The following is a 17,294-nucleotide window of genomic DNA, read 5'->3' on the forward strand; positions in this document are numbered from 1 at the left end:
CTGGTGACTTTACTATAAGAACCACCTGGTGGCCCTACTATTACATACCACCTGGTGACTCTACTATAAGAACCACCTGGTGACCCTACTATTACATACCACCTGTTGACTCTACAATAAGAACCACCTGGTGACCCTACTATTACACAACACCTGGTGACTCTACTATAAGAACCACCTGGTGACCCTACTATTACATACCACCTGGTGACCCTACTATTACATATCACCTGGTGACTCTACTAGTACATACCACCTGGTGACCGTACTATTACACACCACCTGGTGACTCTACTATTACATATCACCTGGTGACTCTACTATAAGAACCACCTGTTGACCCTACTATTACATACCACCTGGTGACTCTACTATAAGAACGACCTGGTGACCCTACTATTACAAATCACCTGGTGACTCTACTATAAGAACCACCTGGTGACCCTACTATTGCATACCACCTGGTGACTCTACTATAAGAACCACCTGGTGACCCTACTATTACATACCACCTGGTGACCCTACTATTACATATCACCTGGCGACTCTACTATTGCATACCACCTGGTGACTCTACTATTACATACCACCTGGTGACCCTACTATAACAACCACCTGGTGACCCTACTATTACATACCACCTGGTGACCCTACTATTACATACCACCTGGTGACTCTACTATTGCATACCACCTGGTGACCCTACTATTACATACCACCTGGTGACTCTACTATTACATACCACCTGGTGAACCTACTATTACATACCACCTGGTGACCCTACTATTACATATCACCTGGTGACCCTACTATAAGAACCACCTAGTGACCCTACTATTACATACCACCTGGTGACCCTACTAGTACACATCACCTGGTGACTCTACTATTACATACCACCTGGTGACCCTACTGTTACATACCACCTGGTGACTCTACTATAACAACAACCTGGTGACACTACTATTACATACCACCTGGTGACTCTACTATTACATACCACCTGGTGACCCTACTATTAGATACCACCTGGTGACCCTACTATTACATATCACCCGGTGACTCTACTATCAGAACCACCTGGTGACCCTACTATTCCATACCACCTGGTGACCTTACTACTACATCTCACCTGGTGACTCTACCATAACAACCACCTGGTGACTCTCACATTACATACCACCTGGTGACCCTACTACTACATGTCACCTGGTGACTCTACTATTACATACCACCTGGTGACCCTACTATTACAAACCACCTGGTGACTCTACTATTACATACCACCTGGTGACCCTACTATTACATACCACCTGGTGACCCTACTATTACATACCACCTGGTGACTCTACTATAAGAACCACCTGGTGACCCTACTATTACATACCACCTGGTGACTCTACTATAAGAACCACCTGGTGACCCTACTATTACATACCACCTGTTGACTCTACAATAAGAACCACCTGGTGACCCTACTATTACACAACACCTGGTGACTCTACTATAAGAACCACCTGGTGACCCTACTATTACATACCACCTGGTGACCCTACTATTACATTTCACCTGGTGACTCTACTATTGCATACCACCTGGTGACTCTACTATTACATACCACCTGGTGACCGTACTATAACAACCACCTGGTGACCCTACTATTACATACCACCTGGTGACCCTACTATTACATACCACCTGGTGACTCTACTATTACATACCACCTGGTGACCCTACTATTACATACCACCTGGTGACCCTACTATTACATATCACCTGGTGACTCTACTATAAGAACCACCTGGTGACCCTACTATTACATACCACCTGGTGACTCTACTATAAGAACCACCTGGTGACCCTACTATTACATACCACCTGTTGACTCTACAATAAGAACCACCTGGTGACCCTACTATTACACAACACCTGGTGACTCTACTATAAGAACCACCTGGTGACCCTACTACTACATACCACCTGGTGACCCTACTATTACATACCACCTGGTGACCCTACTATTGCATACCACCTGGTGACTCTACTATTACATACCACCTGGTGACCCTACTATAACAACCACCTGGTGACCCTACTATTACATACCACCTGGTGACCCTACTATTACATACCACCTGGTGACTCTACTATTACATACCACCTGGTGACCCTACTATTACATACCACCTGGTGACGCTACTATTACATACCACCTGGTGACCCTACTATTACATACCACCTGGTGACCCTACTATTACATACCACCTGGTGACCCTACTATTACATACCACCTGGTGACCCTACTATTACATATCACTTGGTGACTCTACTATAAGAACCACCTGGTGACCCTACTATTACATACCACCTGTTGACCCTACTATTACATATCACCTGGTGACTCTATTATTACATACCACCTGGTGACCCTACCATTACATACCACCTGGTGACTCTACTATAACAACCACCTGGTGACCCTACTATTCCATATCACCTGGTGACCCTACTATTACATACCACCTGGTGACTCTACTATAAGAACCACCTGGTGACTCTACTATTACATACCACCTGTTGACCCTACTATTACATATCACCTGGTGACTCTATTATTACATACCACCTGGTGACCCTACCATTACATACCACCTGGTGACTCTACTATAACAACCACCTGGTGACCCTACTATTCCATATCACCTGGTGACCCTACTATTACATACCACCTGGTGACTCTACTATAAGAACCACCTGGTGACTCTACTATTACATACCACCTGCTGACCCTACTATTACATACCACCTGCTGACTCTACTATAACAACCACCCGGTGACCCTACTATTACATACCACCTGGTGACCCTACTATTACATACCACCTGGTGACCCTACTATTACATACCACCTGGTGACCCTACTATTACATACCACCTGGTTACCCTACTATTACATACCACCTGGTGACTCCACTATAAGAACCACCTGTTGACCCTACTATTCCATACCACCTGGTGACCCTACTATTACACACCACCTAGTGACCCTACTATTACATACCACCTGGTGACTCTACTAAAAGAGCCACCTGGTGACCCTACTATTACATACCACCTGGTGACCCTACTATTACATACCACCTGGTGACCCTACTATTACATATCACTTGGTGACCCTACTATTACATACCACCTGGTGACTCTACTATTACATACCACCTGGTGACCCTACTATTACATACCACCTGGTGACTCTACTATTACATACCACGTGGTGACCCTACTATTACACAACACCTCTTGACCCTACTATTACATACCACTTGTTGACCCTACTATAATTTATTACCTGGTTACCCTACTATTACATACAACCTGGTGACCCTACTATTATATACCACCTGGTGACCTACTATTACACAACACCTGGTGACCCAACTAAATTACATACCAAATCGTGACTCTACTATTACATACCACCTGGCGACCCTACTATTACACAACACCTGGTGACCCAACTAAGTTATATACCACCTGGTGGCCCTACTATTACATACCGCCTGGTGACTCTACTCTTACATAACATCTCTTGACCCTCCTATAACAATCACCTGTTGACCCACTATAACATACCACCTGTTAGCCCCACTATTACATACAACCTGGTGACCCTACTATTACATACCACCTGGTGACCCAACTATTACATACCACCTGGTGACTCTACTATTACATACTTCCTGGTGACCCTACTGTTACATAACACCTCTCGACCCTACTATAACAACCACCTGTTGACCCTACTATTACATACCACCTGATGACCCTACTATTACATAACACGTGTGGACCCTGATACTTGGATAGCATGTGTTAATCCTGTTATTGTCTATTATGGTTTGGTGACAACATTGGCAGGAACAAGTTGTTTTTAATTTGGTAGTCCAGACGGCCGACGAATACGACTTTGAAAGAGTAACTCGACGATCAGAGACTAGAATCTGTCGTCAAGAATAGAGGTGAAGACCAGCAATGAACATGGACTAGGCAGATTAACTTGAAAAGATGTGCCGCTAAGACCAGCAGCAAACAGGAACTGTCAAGATCATCTGCAAAGGATCAGCTGGTAAGACTAGTTGTGAAGCGTTGAACAGCAATTGTCAAGATCAGATGAAATGATTATCTGGAAAGGATTAGCTCTTAAGACTAGCCGGAAAGCGATCAACAATCAAGATTCAAGAGTAGCTGGGAGGGTATCATCCGTTTAGACCAGCTGTGAAGCGATGAACACCAACTGTCGTGATCAGTTTGGAAGATCAGACCACGCTAGTCGTAACGATGGTGTTAATACCACACCGCGACATCGCTCGTCTTCCCTGGTTTGACTTACAACAGACTGGTATCAATGACAGAGGAAGAAAGACTGTCACAGTAGTGGTGCTTCCGGTGAAATGCACAGCTGTGTACGAGGAAGTAACATTCACGCAGCCGTCGCACTGATGGCTCATATCTGACCTCTGACACCAGGCTATAACTATTATAGACATGACTGAGAGGTTGAGATAGAACCCTAACCCGCTTTCATCGGTCACAAGTCGAGTTATTGGAACCACTACATGAGTAGTTTCATCGGTTTCATAATGGACCGCTGGTTCGTACAAGCCGTCGCGTTTTGGACTTAAGAACACTAGATGATGTGATAATTTTGAACTGGCTGTGAGGAACTGCGTGTTAATAGTGTCCTGTTTATCACAGACAAACATGGAGTACTGCAAGGAGCGCTGTTTCAGTCTACTGATCTGTGTGATTTCCCTATCACTAGTGGTTGGAACACATCCCTTCTTCAATGACAGTATAGACGAAGTGATCAGAGACACAAAGACGGGACACGTGTACACGGCTGGAAATGAGGGGATAACTCACTGGTCGGAAAATCTCACTTTCATCAGCGGTGTTGACTGGGGTGATGGTGAAAACGGCCACCATTTCACAGCGATGGCGTTATTCCCTGACTTACCTCAACTGCTCGCTTGCTCCACAGCCCTTGGAGGTCTCTGTGCTGTGTACAATACTTCTAATATCACTCAGAGGTGGTGGATGGACAATAAGACTGACAGCAGCTACATCAACACCAAGTCTGTTCTGCTGTTTACTGACAAGGACAAATTGATAGTAGCTTCATCCTTTGATCATAACTCTAAGTCTGCCATCCACGTGCTGTCGTACCGACATGTGCCTCCTCCCCCGGAACCTAAGATGATCATCGGAGACATGTCTATCGTATCCAGAGCCTCAGGAAACAGCAACACGTTAAAATTCATATCAGGATTCACCAAGGGAAATTTCACATATTTGCTTACAACCCAGAGAGAAATGCCAAATACCAGTGTCTCAACCCGACTCATCACGTTTTGCACAGGTGACAATTTTTTGTTGCCTGTAACAGACATTTCACTGGATTGTATAACCCGGGACTTCACATCATTCAACCTGGGTCTGGATATGGCAGATACCGGAAGTTCAATCACTGTGAGTTTTGGGAGGAACGCTAACGAATCCATATTTGAGGAAGATAACAGGCTAGGATCCGCTCTGTGCCAGTATCAGTTTGGTGCCCTTGAGAATGTACGTTTTGATGCACGGAAGCAACTTGATAGTGTGAGAGTGACGTGGACGAATGCCACAGTTAAATGTGAGGTAAGAGAACACTCACCTGTGTCTCTGTGGTGATCGAATGATTCTCATGATGTGAAAAACTTCCCCATGTTGTTAAGTCCGTATGCATTTGTATGTTGTTTAACGCTTAACTGAGCAATATTCCAGCTATAAGGTCTGTAAATAATCGAGTCTTGACCAGACAACCCAGTGATCAACAGCATGAGCATCGGTCAACGCAAGTGGAATGCGATGACATGTGTCAACCAAGTCAGCGAGAATGACCACCCGGACCCGTTAGTTGAATTTTAACACAGGCATGGGTTTCTAAGATCAGTTCTAGCCTGGAGGTAGAGACCCATAGAGGAATGACCACAAGTAAATATGTACACAATCCTCACGCAAGACATATAGTCCAGTAACAGGGCCTCCTTTCATGAGGCAACCTTTACCATATTAACTTCAACCCCCATTCTTTAACATTGCACTAAGATTACTTTAGTGACATACGATCACCCTAGTGCTTTGTGAAACGAGGAGCAGGTCATTGTAAGATTGTACAAGATCCAAATTGCTAGCGAAATTAAGTCGCCCTGACTATTTCTGAGGGAAACAATTCTGAAATATACTAACCGCACATAATATGTCCTCATCTGACAATGAAAACCCGTTATCTGGTCTATTTTAAAGTCCTTATTTGACTTTACGAATTGGTGTGCACTGATTTGACACTGGGAGAAGTAGCCACCGCCTCTGATCAAAGCATGACTGAGAAGTGATTCGATTAAGAACTGTTCAGAGCTGTATTGCCTTGCCACATCTGAGCCACATGCGACTATCACGAACAACGCCAACGAGTGGTGTGTTTGCGTGAATGTTCTGTATGTTTTAGTGTGTTTTGTTCCTTGTTTAAAACCGCACTCAGTAGTCCAGTTATGCAGCCGCAGTCTGTAATTATCGATTTTGGACCAGACAATCCAGAGATCAACAGCATGAACATCGATGTACGCAGTTAGTTGCCAACCAAATCAGCGAGTTTGACCACTCGATAAGCTGCCTACCCGGTAGCAGTATGATATGTATGCTCAACGCACGGACCTATGTGCTGTACCGATATATACAGCTTTGAACCGATATTAACAGCTGAAGTTCCCCAATTTTAAGAATAATCACAACCAGATGTGTACAATTCCTAATTATATATAAGGTTGCAAAAATAGTAATATGCCCCTGAGCTGTAACTACATAACCGCAACTGCGTTATGGGACATCTTCAGTGTGTGAAAACTACACCAAAACAATGACTGGTAAAAGAAACATTTATGAACAGCAAGCTTTATAAAGACCCCTATAATTTCACCGTGATACTGAGCTGGGAAAACATGTTGGTACTCGTAGTGATAAACAATAACATGCTTGGAGTCGTGATGATAACACTGACATGTTGGGAGTCGTAGTGTCAATACTGACATGCCCGGAGTCATGGTGACACCACCGACATGTTGGAAGTCGTGATGATAACACTGACATGTCTGAAGTCGTGATGATATAACAGACTTGTTGGGAGGTGTAATGATCACACTGGCATGTTGGGAGCCATGATGATCAGTGTGTCAATGTTGACTTGTCTGGAGTCGTGATGATAACACTGACATGTCGTGGTTAGTGGTGATAACACTGGCATGTTCGGGGTCATGATGATAACACTGACTTGTTGGGAGCCGAGGTAATAACACAGACATTTCCTCAGTAGTGGTAATAACACTGACATGTTGAGAGTAGAGGCAATAACACTGACATGTTGGGAGTAGTGGTAACAACACTGACATGTTGGGAGTAGTGGTAATAACACTGACATGCTGAGAGTAGTGGTAATAACACTGACTTGTTGGGAGTAGTGGTACTAACACTGACATGTTGGAAGTAGTGGTACTAACACTGACATGTTGGGAGCAGTGGTAAGAACACTGACTTGTTGGGAGTAGTGGTGATAACACTGACTTGTTGGGAGTAGTGGCAATAACACTGACATGTCGTGAGTAGTGGTAATAACACTGACTTGTAGGGAGTCGTGATGATAACACTGACATTTCGTGAGTAGTGGCAATAACACTGACATGTCGTGAGTAGTGGTAATAACACTGACTTGTTGGGAGTAGTGGTACTAACACTGACATGTTGGGAGCAGTGGTAACAACACTGACATGCTGAGAGTAGTGGTAATAACACTGACATGTCGTGAGTAGTGGTAATAACACTGACAAGTAGGGAGTAGTGGAACTAACACTGACATGTTGGGAGTAGTGGTAATAACACTGACTTGTAGGGAGTCGTGATGATAACACTGACATTTCGTGAGTAGTGGTAATAACACTGACAAGTTGGGAGTAGTGGTACTAACACTGAGATGTTGGGAGTAGTGGTAATAACACTGACATGTTGGGAGTAGTGGTAATAACACTGACTTGTTGGGAGTAGTGGTAATAACACTGACTTGTTGGGAGTAGTGGTAATAACACTGACTTGTAGGGAGTCGTGATGATAACACTGACATTTCGTGAGTAGTGGCAATAACACTGACATGTCGTGAGTAGTGGTAATAACACTGACTTGTTGGGAGTAGTGGTAATAACACTGACATGTCGTGAGTAGTGGTAATAACACTGACTTGTAGGGAGTCGTGATGATAACACTGACATTTCGTGAGTAGTGGCAATAACACTGACATGTCGTGAGTAGTGGTAATAACACTGACTTGTTGGGAGTAGTGGTACTAACACTGACATGTTGGGAGCAGTGGTAACAACACTGACATGCTGAGAGTAGTGGTAAAAACACTGACATGTCGTGAGTAGTGGTAATAACACTGACAAGTTGGGAGTAGTGGAACTAACACTGACATGTTGAGAGTAGTGGTGATAACACTGACATGTTGGGAGTAGTGGTAATAACACTGACTTGTTGGTAGTAGTGGTAATAACACTGACTTGTTGGGAGTAGTGGCAATAACACTGACTTGTTGGGAGTAGTGGTAATAACACTGACATGTTGGGAGTAGTGGTAAAAACACTGACTTGTTGGGAGTAGTGGTAATAAAACTGACTTGTTGGGAATAGTGCTAATAACACTGACTTGTTGGGTGTCGTGATGATAACACTGACTTGCTGGGAGTAGTGGTAGTAACACTGACATGTCGTGAGTAGTGGTAATAACACTGACATGTTGGGAGTAGTGGTAGAAACACTGACATGTTGGCAGGAGTGGTAATAACACTGACTTGTTGGGAGTAGTGGTAATAACACTGACTTGTCGTGAGAAGTGGTAATAACAATGACTTGTTCGGAGTAGTGGTAATAACACTGACATGTCGTGAGTAGTGGTAATAACACTGGCATGTTGGGAGTAGTGATAAAAACACTGACATGTTGGGAGTAGTGGTAATAACACTGACATGCTGAGAGTAGTGGTAATAACACTGACTTGTTGGGAGTAGTGGTACTAACACTGACATGTTGGAAGTAGTGGTACTAACACTGACATGTTGGGAGCAGTGGTAAGAACACTGACATGTTGGGAGTAGTGGTACTAACACTGACATGCTGAGAGTAGTGGCAACAACACTGACATGTTGGGAGTAGTGGTAACAACACTGACATGTTGGGAGTAGTGGTAACAACACTGACATGCTGAGAGTAGTGGTAATAACACTGACATCTCGTGAGTAGTGGTAATAACACTGACAAGTTGGGAGTAGTGGTACTAACACTGACATGTTGGGAGTAGTGGTAATAACACTGACATGTTGGGAGTAGTGGTAATAACACTGACTTGTTGGGAGTAGTGGTGATAACACTGACTTGTTGGGAGTAGTGGCAATAACACTGACATGTCGTGAGTAGTGGTAATAACACTGACTTGTAGGGAGTCGTGATGATAACACTGACATTTCGTGAGTAGTGGCAATAACACTGACATGTCGTGAGTAGTGGTAATAACACTGACTTGTTGGGAGTAGTGGTACTAACACTGACATGTTGGGAGCAGTGGTAACAACACTGACATGCTGAGAGTAGTGGTAATAACACTGACATGTCGTGAGTAGTGGTAACAACACTGACAAGTAGGGAGTAGTGGAACTAACACTGACATGTTGGGAGTAGTGGTAATAACACTGACATGTTGGGAGTAGTGGTAATAACACTGACATCTCGTGAGTAGTGGTAATAACACTGACAAGTTGGGAGTAGTGGTACTAACACTGAGATGTTGGGAGTAGTGGTAATAACACTGACATGTTGGGAGTAGTGGTAATAACACTGACTTGTTGGGAGTAGTGGTAATAACACTGACTTGTTGGGAGTAGTGGCAATAACACTGACTTGTTGGGAGTAGTGGTAATAACACTGACATGTCGTGAGTAGTGGTAATAACACTGACTTGTAGGGAGTCGTGATGATAACACTGACATTTCGCGAGTAGTGGCAATAACACTGACATGTCGTGAGTAGTGGTAATAACACTGACTTGTTGGGAGTAGTGGTACTAACACTGACATGTTGGGAGCAGTGGTAACAACACTGACATGCTGAGAGTAGTGGTAATAACACTGACATGTCGTGAGTAGTGGTAATAACACTGACAAGTTGGGAGTAGTGGAACTAACACTGACATGTTGAGAGTAGTGGTGATAACACTGACATGTTGGGAGTAGTGGTAATAACACTGACTTGTTGGCAGTAGTGGTAATAACACTGACTTGTTGGGAGTAGTGGCAATAACACTGACTTGTTGGGAGTAGTGGTAATAACACTGACATGTTGGGAGTAGTGGTAAAAACACTGACTTGTTGGGAGTAGTGGTAATAAAACTGACTTGTTGGGAATAGTGCTAATAACACTGACTTGTTGGGTGTCGTGATGATAACACTGACTTGCTGGGAGTAGTGGTAGTAACACTGACATGTCGTGAGTAGTGGTAATAACACTGACATGTTGGGAGTAGTGGTAGTAACACTGACATGTTGGCAGGAGTGGTAGTAACACTGACATGTTGGGAGTAGTGGTAATAACACTGACTTGTTGGGAGTAGTGGTAATAACACTGACTTGTCGTGAGAAGTGGTAATAACAATGACTTGTTCGGAGTAGTGGTAATAACACTGACATGTCGTGAGTAGTGGTAATAACACTGGCATGTTGGGAGTAGTGGTGATGACACTGACTTGTTGGAGGTCGTGATGATAACACTGACTTGTTGGGAAGCGTAGTGATAACACTGACATGTCGTGAGTAGTGGTAATAACACTGACTTGTTGGGAGTAGTGGTACTAACACTGACATGTTGGGAGCAGTGGTAACAACACTGACATGCTGAGAGTAGTGGTAATAACACTGACATGTCGTGAGTAGTGGTAATAACACTGACAAGTTGGGAGTAGTGGAACTAACACTGACATGTTGAGAGTAGTGGTGATAACACTGACATGTTGGGAGTAGTGGTAATAACACTGACTTGTTGGCAGTAGTGGTAATAACACTGACTTGTTGGGAGTAGTGGCAATAACACTGACTTGTTGGGAGTAGTGGTAATAACACTGACATGTTGGGAGTAGTGGTAAAAACACTGACTTGTTGGGAGTAGTGGTAATAAAACTGACTTGTTGGGAATAGTGGTAATAACACTGACTTGTTGGGTGTCGTGATGATAACACTGACTTGCTGGGAGTAGTGGTAGTAACACTGACATGTCGTGAGTAGTGGTAATAACACTGACATGTTGGGAGTAGTGGTAGTAACACTGACATGTTGGCAGGAGTGGTAGTAACACTGACATGTTGGGAGTAGTGGTAATAACACTGACTTGTTGGGAGTAGTGGTAATAACACTGACTTGTCGTGAGAAGTGGTAATAACAATGACTTGTTCGGAGTAGTGGTAATAACACTGACATGTCGTGAGTAGTGGTAATAACACTGGCATGTTGGGAGTAGTGGTGATGACACTGACTTGTTGGAGGTCGTGATGATAACACTGACTTGTTGGGAAGCGTAGTGATAACACTGACATGTGGTGTGTAGTGGTAGTAACACTGACTTGTTGGGAGTTGTGGTAATAACACTGACATGTTGGGAGCACTGGTAAGAACACTGACATGTTGGGAGTAGTGGTAATAACACTGACATGTCGTGAGTAGTGGTAATAAAACTGACTTGTTGAATAGTGCTAATAACACTGACTTGTTGGGAGTCGTGATGATAACACTGACTTGTTGGGAGTAGTAATAACACTGGCATGTTGGGAGTAGTGGTAATAACACTGACTTGTTGGGAGTAGTGGTAATAACACTGACTTGTTGGGAGTAGTGGTGATAACACTGGCATGTTGGGAGTAGTGGTAGTAACACTGACTTCTTGGCAGTAGTGGTAATAACACTGACTTGTTGGGAGTAGTGGTAATAACACTAACTTGTTGGGAGTAGTGGTAATAACACTGACATGTTGGGAGTAGTGGTAAAAACACTGACTTGTTGGGAGTAGTGGTAATAAAACTGACTTGTTGGGAATAGTGCTAATAACACAGACTTGTTGGGAGTCGTGATGATAACACTGACTTCCTGGGAGAAGTGGTAGTAACACTGACATGTCGTGAGTAGTGGTAATAACACTGACATGTTGGGAGTAGTGGTAGTAACACTGACATGTTGGCAGGAGTGGTAATAACACTGACATGTTGGGAGTAGTGGTAATAACACTGACTTGTTGGGAGTAGTGGTAATAACACTGACTTGTCGTGAGTAGTGGTAATAACACTGACTTGTTGGGAGTAGTGGTAATAACACTGACATGTCGTGAGTAGTGGTAATAACACTGGCATGTTGGGAGTAGTGGTGATGACACTGACTTGTTGGGAGCCGTGATGATAACACTGACTTGTTGGGAAGCGTAGTGATAACACTGACATGTGGTGTGTAGTGGTAGTAACACTGACTTGTTGGGAGTTGTGGTAGTAACACTGACATGTTGGGAGCACTGGTAAGAACACTGACATGTTGGGAGTAGTGGTAATAACACTGACATGTCGTGAGTAGTGGTAATAACACTGACTTGTTGGGAATAGTGCTAATAACACTGACTTGTTGGGAGTCGTGATGATGACACTGACTTGTTGGGAGTAGTGGTAATAACACTGGCATGTTGGGAGTAGTGGTAATAACACTGACATGTTGGGAGGAGTGGTAATAACACTGACTTGTTGGGAGTAGTGGTAATAACACTGACATGTCGTGAGTAGTGGTAATAACACTGACTTGTAGGGAGTCGTGATGATAACACTGACTTGTTGGGAAGCGTAGTGATAACACTGACATGTGGTGTGTAGTGATAGTAACACTGACTTGTTGGGAATAGTGCTAATAACACTGACTTGTTGGGAGTAGTGGTATTAACACTGACATGTCGTGAGTAGTGGTAATAACACTGGCATGTTGGGAGTCGTGATGATAACACTGACTTGTTGGGAAGCGTAGTGATAACACTGACATGTGGTGTGTAGTGGTAGTAACACTGACTTGTTGGGAGTTGTTGTAATAACACTGACATGTTGGGAGTACTGGTGAGAACACTGACATGTTGGGAGTAGTGGTAATAACACTGACATGTTGGGAGTAGTGGTAAGAACACTGACATGTCGTGAGTAGTGGTAATAACACTGATATGTTGGGAATAGTGGCAATAACACTGACTTGTTGGGAGTCGTGATGATAACACTGACTTGTTGGGAGTAGTGGTAATAACACTGGCATGTTGGGAGTAGTGGTATTGACACTGACATGTCGTGAGTAGTGGTAATAACACTGACTTGTTGGGGTAGTGGTAATAACACTGACTTGTTGGGAGTAGTGGTGATAACACTGACTTGTTAGGAGTCGTGATGATAACACTGACCTGTTGGGAAGCGTAGTGATAACACTGACATGTTGGGAAGCGTAGTGATAACACTGACATATTGGGAGTAGTGGTAATAACACTGACTTGTTGGGAGTAGTGGTGATAACACTGACTTGTTGGGAGTAGTGGTAATAACACTGACATGTTGGGAGTAGTGGTAGGAACACTGACATGTCGTGAGTAGTGGTAATAACACTGATATGTTGCGAATAGTGGCAATAACACTGACTTGTTGGGAGTCGTGATGATAACACTGACCTGTTGGGAAGCGTAGTGATAACACTGACATGTCGTGAGTAGTGGTAATAACACTGACATGTTGGGAGTAGTGGTAAGAACACTGACTTGTTGGGAGTAGTGGTAATAAAACTGACATGTGAGTAATGGTAATAACACTGACATGTCGTGAGTAGTGGTAATAACATTGACATGTCGTGAGTAGTGGTAATAACACTGACATGTTGGGAGTAGAGGTAATAACACTGACATATTAGGAGTAGTGGTGATAACACTGACTTGTTGGGAGTAGTGGTAATAACACTGACATGTTGGGAGTAGTGGTAATAACACTGACTTGTTGGGAGTAGTGGTGATAACACTGACTTGTTGGGAGTCGTGATGATAACACTGACCTGTTGGGAAGCGTAGTGATAACACTGACATGTTGGACAATGCAGTAATGTATATCTACCAAATTATCTGCCCGAAGAGGTGCTCTGTGAGTTTCGGAACGGTAACATTGTTGTCAAACTCACTGATTGATGCTCCAGTCAAGTTCCAGCAGGCCACAGTGCTGAATGGCTGAAGGGAAGAGGATTGAAAGCTTAGTAGTATGTAGCACAGAATACCATCAGCACTCAGCAGGGCAGATGAATGTTGTCTTTTAATATCAGGACGGCCATAGCTTCTGAAACAAAGGAAATGCTGAGACATGATAAAGGACGGCGAAGTCGATGAGAGCACAAACACTGAGTGCGCAACAACTTGGATGAAGAAAGACGAATCTGATGAAAGCAAACTAGTTGTATCATTGAAACAGGGTGTGTTTCAAAGCGGTTTGGAAACATCATCAACAAGGATGTGGCCACATCACTGATAACTGCTGAGTGAAGAACACCTTAGACAGGAGCAAATGAAAGTCGTTGTAGTCAAACATCTGTGTGAGCCTGTTGATAGTGACCAACAGCTGAATCTGAGAATGCTTGTCCAGAAGAACACTGTTCACAAATAGCGTCTGACCCTCTGACAAATCAGATAGAAATCACCAACCCGCCAGCCCCAGTGTCTTACTGAATATGTCACAATATCTTTGTGTGAAGTTGTTATTTGCGGCATGTGACACTTGTTTGCTCAAATTGCTGTTTCGAAATCTTATGTTTGTTATCATATAATGTTAATAATTTCAATTCCAATTATAACTAATATAAGAAATTTCAAATCTGAAGTGTTTGTTTAACTTTATTTTGTGGGTCCTGTGAATTTTCAGTGGGTCAGACAGAGATCTGAAACTTACAAGACCCAATGTCCAGTTACTTTGAAACACCATCGTGAACACTGGAAGAATAAGATCAAGACGCAAAGCTGATAAAGGTGGAAAACATTCCACAGCATGAACTCATGACCGCCCCACTATCATTGGCCACATCTAGACGTACCCTACATTCCACTAACAAGTCTGTGTTAGCCAGTATGCTGACGTAAAAAGTTCAAACATCTGCTAATGTCACACTTGGTGTGTCTAGCTGCCTGCTTATTGATCGCCAAGTATGTGACAGGTATACGTTGTCAAATGCCCAACAGACTCATAAAGATTTATTGCACTGGAGGAACATAAAGCTGATCTTCTTGTACTATTGTCAAACCATCTGACTGAACACAACCCAACAGATAAACCTGTAGTTTTAGCAGGCGGTTTGGCTGCGCCCACTACAGTCAATCGTCTTATCCAATGTTTGAATTTCATCTCTGACATCTGATCATGAAGAAGCGAACACACGAGTGATTTTCCAACTTGTGGCACACTACAACAAACTGGGACCCACTCATCTCTCTATGAAAGCAGGGATGTCGCAAGCCCCAAGGTATCGCCCAATGCGCGATAGTCGCAAGCTACTATCTGCAGATCAGGTTGTTACACTACTTGCTGTCCATGACATCACTGGATGTGAAAGTGTGTCTCAGTTCAATAGTCACAGGAAGAGGACAGTATGGAAGATATTCCAGCAACACAATGCTGATCTCACTGGACTTGGAAAGGGACCTTTCACTGAAAACCTAGTTAGATTAACATAGACGCTCATCTGTAAATGGCGTGCCTGAGGTCTGTACAGGCAACAAAACACGAGTTAAGCTGTATTGTCGTGGCCGCGTACAAGAGACTGCAACCAATCTTCCTCCAGTAAAATGGGATGGGTTAGTGGCACAGTAACTCTCTCTCTCTCTCTCTCTGCCACCTATTCCACAAGCTTGCAGGGAGACCACATCAAGCAGTTGTATGAAAGGATGCTTCGGTCCACGCTGCAGCAGGAAAGTGTGCATGGAAAGCACGGAGATTTGCAAGACACTTAACAACCACTGCCGGAACACCAGATATGAATGGGAACAAGCGAATGCCAGCAGCAAAACTCGCATGGAAAACACACGGGCTTGCAACGGCAAGAAACTGAACAACCACTGCCAGAACACCAGATATGAATGGGGACAAGCGAATGCCAGCGATATACAGCATACAACATTAAACAAATTGCATTCTTCGCATTGCCGTGATTCAGCAAATAAACATAGAGTTCTTGAAACACTTACCTTGCGTTGTGTCATTCTTAGTTGTAAGCGCCCTGTTATTTTGAGTCAAATTTCATATTGCATCCAAAGCCATCACTCTTGGCTTTGACATATTTAAACAATTTGGAATAAAATCATATGGTGTGGAGAAGGACAGGAGTTTTGACTATCTGAATATTCAATGATTCATTGTGAAAAATTTCTGAAAACCATATTTCAACCTTCTAACCTGATTATTGAAAGTGATATGTTAGTTTCCAGGTTTCAGTTTGGCGTTAGCGGAATTTCTCAATTTTGAGGAATTGTGGGTCATTTTTTAACTTGGCATACAGCACATTTGGATTAAGCACCCTTCAATACCCCTAAAAAGCTTGTATGCCAAAAATTAACACTATCTGCCTTCAGCGCCTTAAATAAGCACTCAAACATAGATAGCAACTTCTTGGTTATTGCACATAATGACGTTTCTTAGTAACATCTAGTGATATTGCTTTATATATTATGCTGTATTCTACCTGATATATTGCCAAGCAGTGATAACGTCCTTCCTATCAGAAAATAATTGCAATTCCCAACAATGAAATTGTTATACCTTTCTTGTTTAGATGATGCATTTTTACCTCAATATTATTGTGCAACAGAGATTATGTGGTGTTATGTAGCAATGACCATCTTGGCTAGGGAGCGGTGTGATAGCCAAGTGGATAAAGCGTTGGCTCGTCACGGTGAAGATCTTGGTTCGATTCACTTCAGGGTACAACGTGTGAAGCACATTTCAGGTGTCTCCTGTCGTGATATTGCTGGAATATTGCTAAAAGCGGCATAAAACCATACTCATTCACTCACTCACTCACTAGTTGGGGTCGGTACAAAATACAGATTGTTCAGCAAATACCCATATTATAGGAAGAAAAT

At 43.2% G+C, this 17,294-nt stretch overlaps 1 protein-coding gene across 1 annotated transcript in view; it reads left to right on the top strand.

The window, feature by feature from the left end:
- Positions 1 to 4,536: 4,536 nt before the first annotated feature.
- Positions 4,537 to 17,294, top strand: part of LOC137295959 (hepatocyte growth factor receptor-like) — a 64,685-nt gene continuing 51,927 nt past the window's right edge. The window contains exon 1 of the mRNA XM_067827560.1: positions 4,537 to 5,697. Coding sequence (XP_067683661.1) covers positions 4,762 to 5,697 — 936 coding nt within the window. The 5' untranslated portion in view covers positions 4,537 to 4,761. The remainder of the gene's footprint in view (positions 5,698 to 17,294) is intronic.

Source organism: Haliotis asinina, chromosome 9 (genome assembly GCF_037392515.1).
Source record: "Haliotis asinina isolate JCU_RB_2024 chromosome 9, JCU_Hal_asi_v2, whole genome shotgun sequence".
NCBI classification, from domain to species: Eukaryota; Metazoa; Mollusca; class Gastropoda; order Lepetellida; family Haliotidae; genus Haliotis; species Haliotis asinina.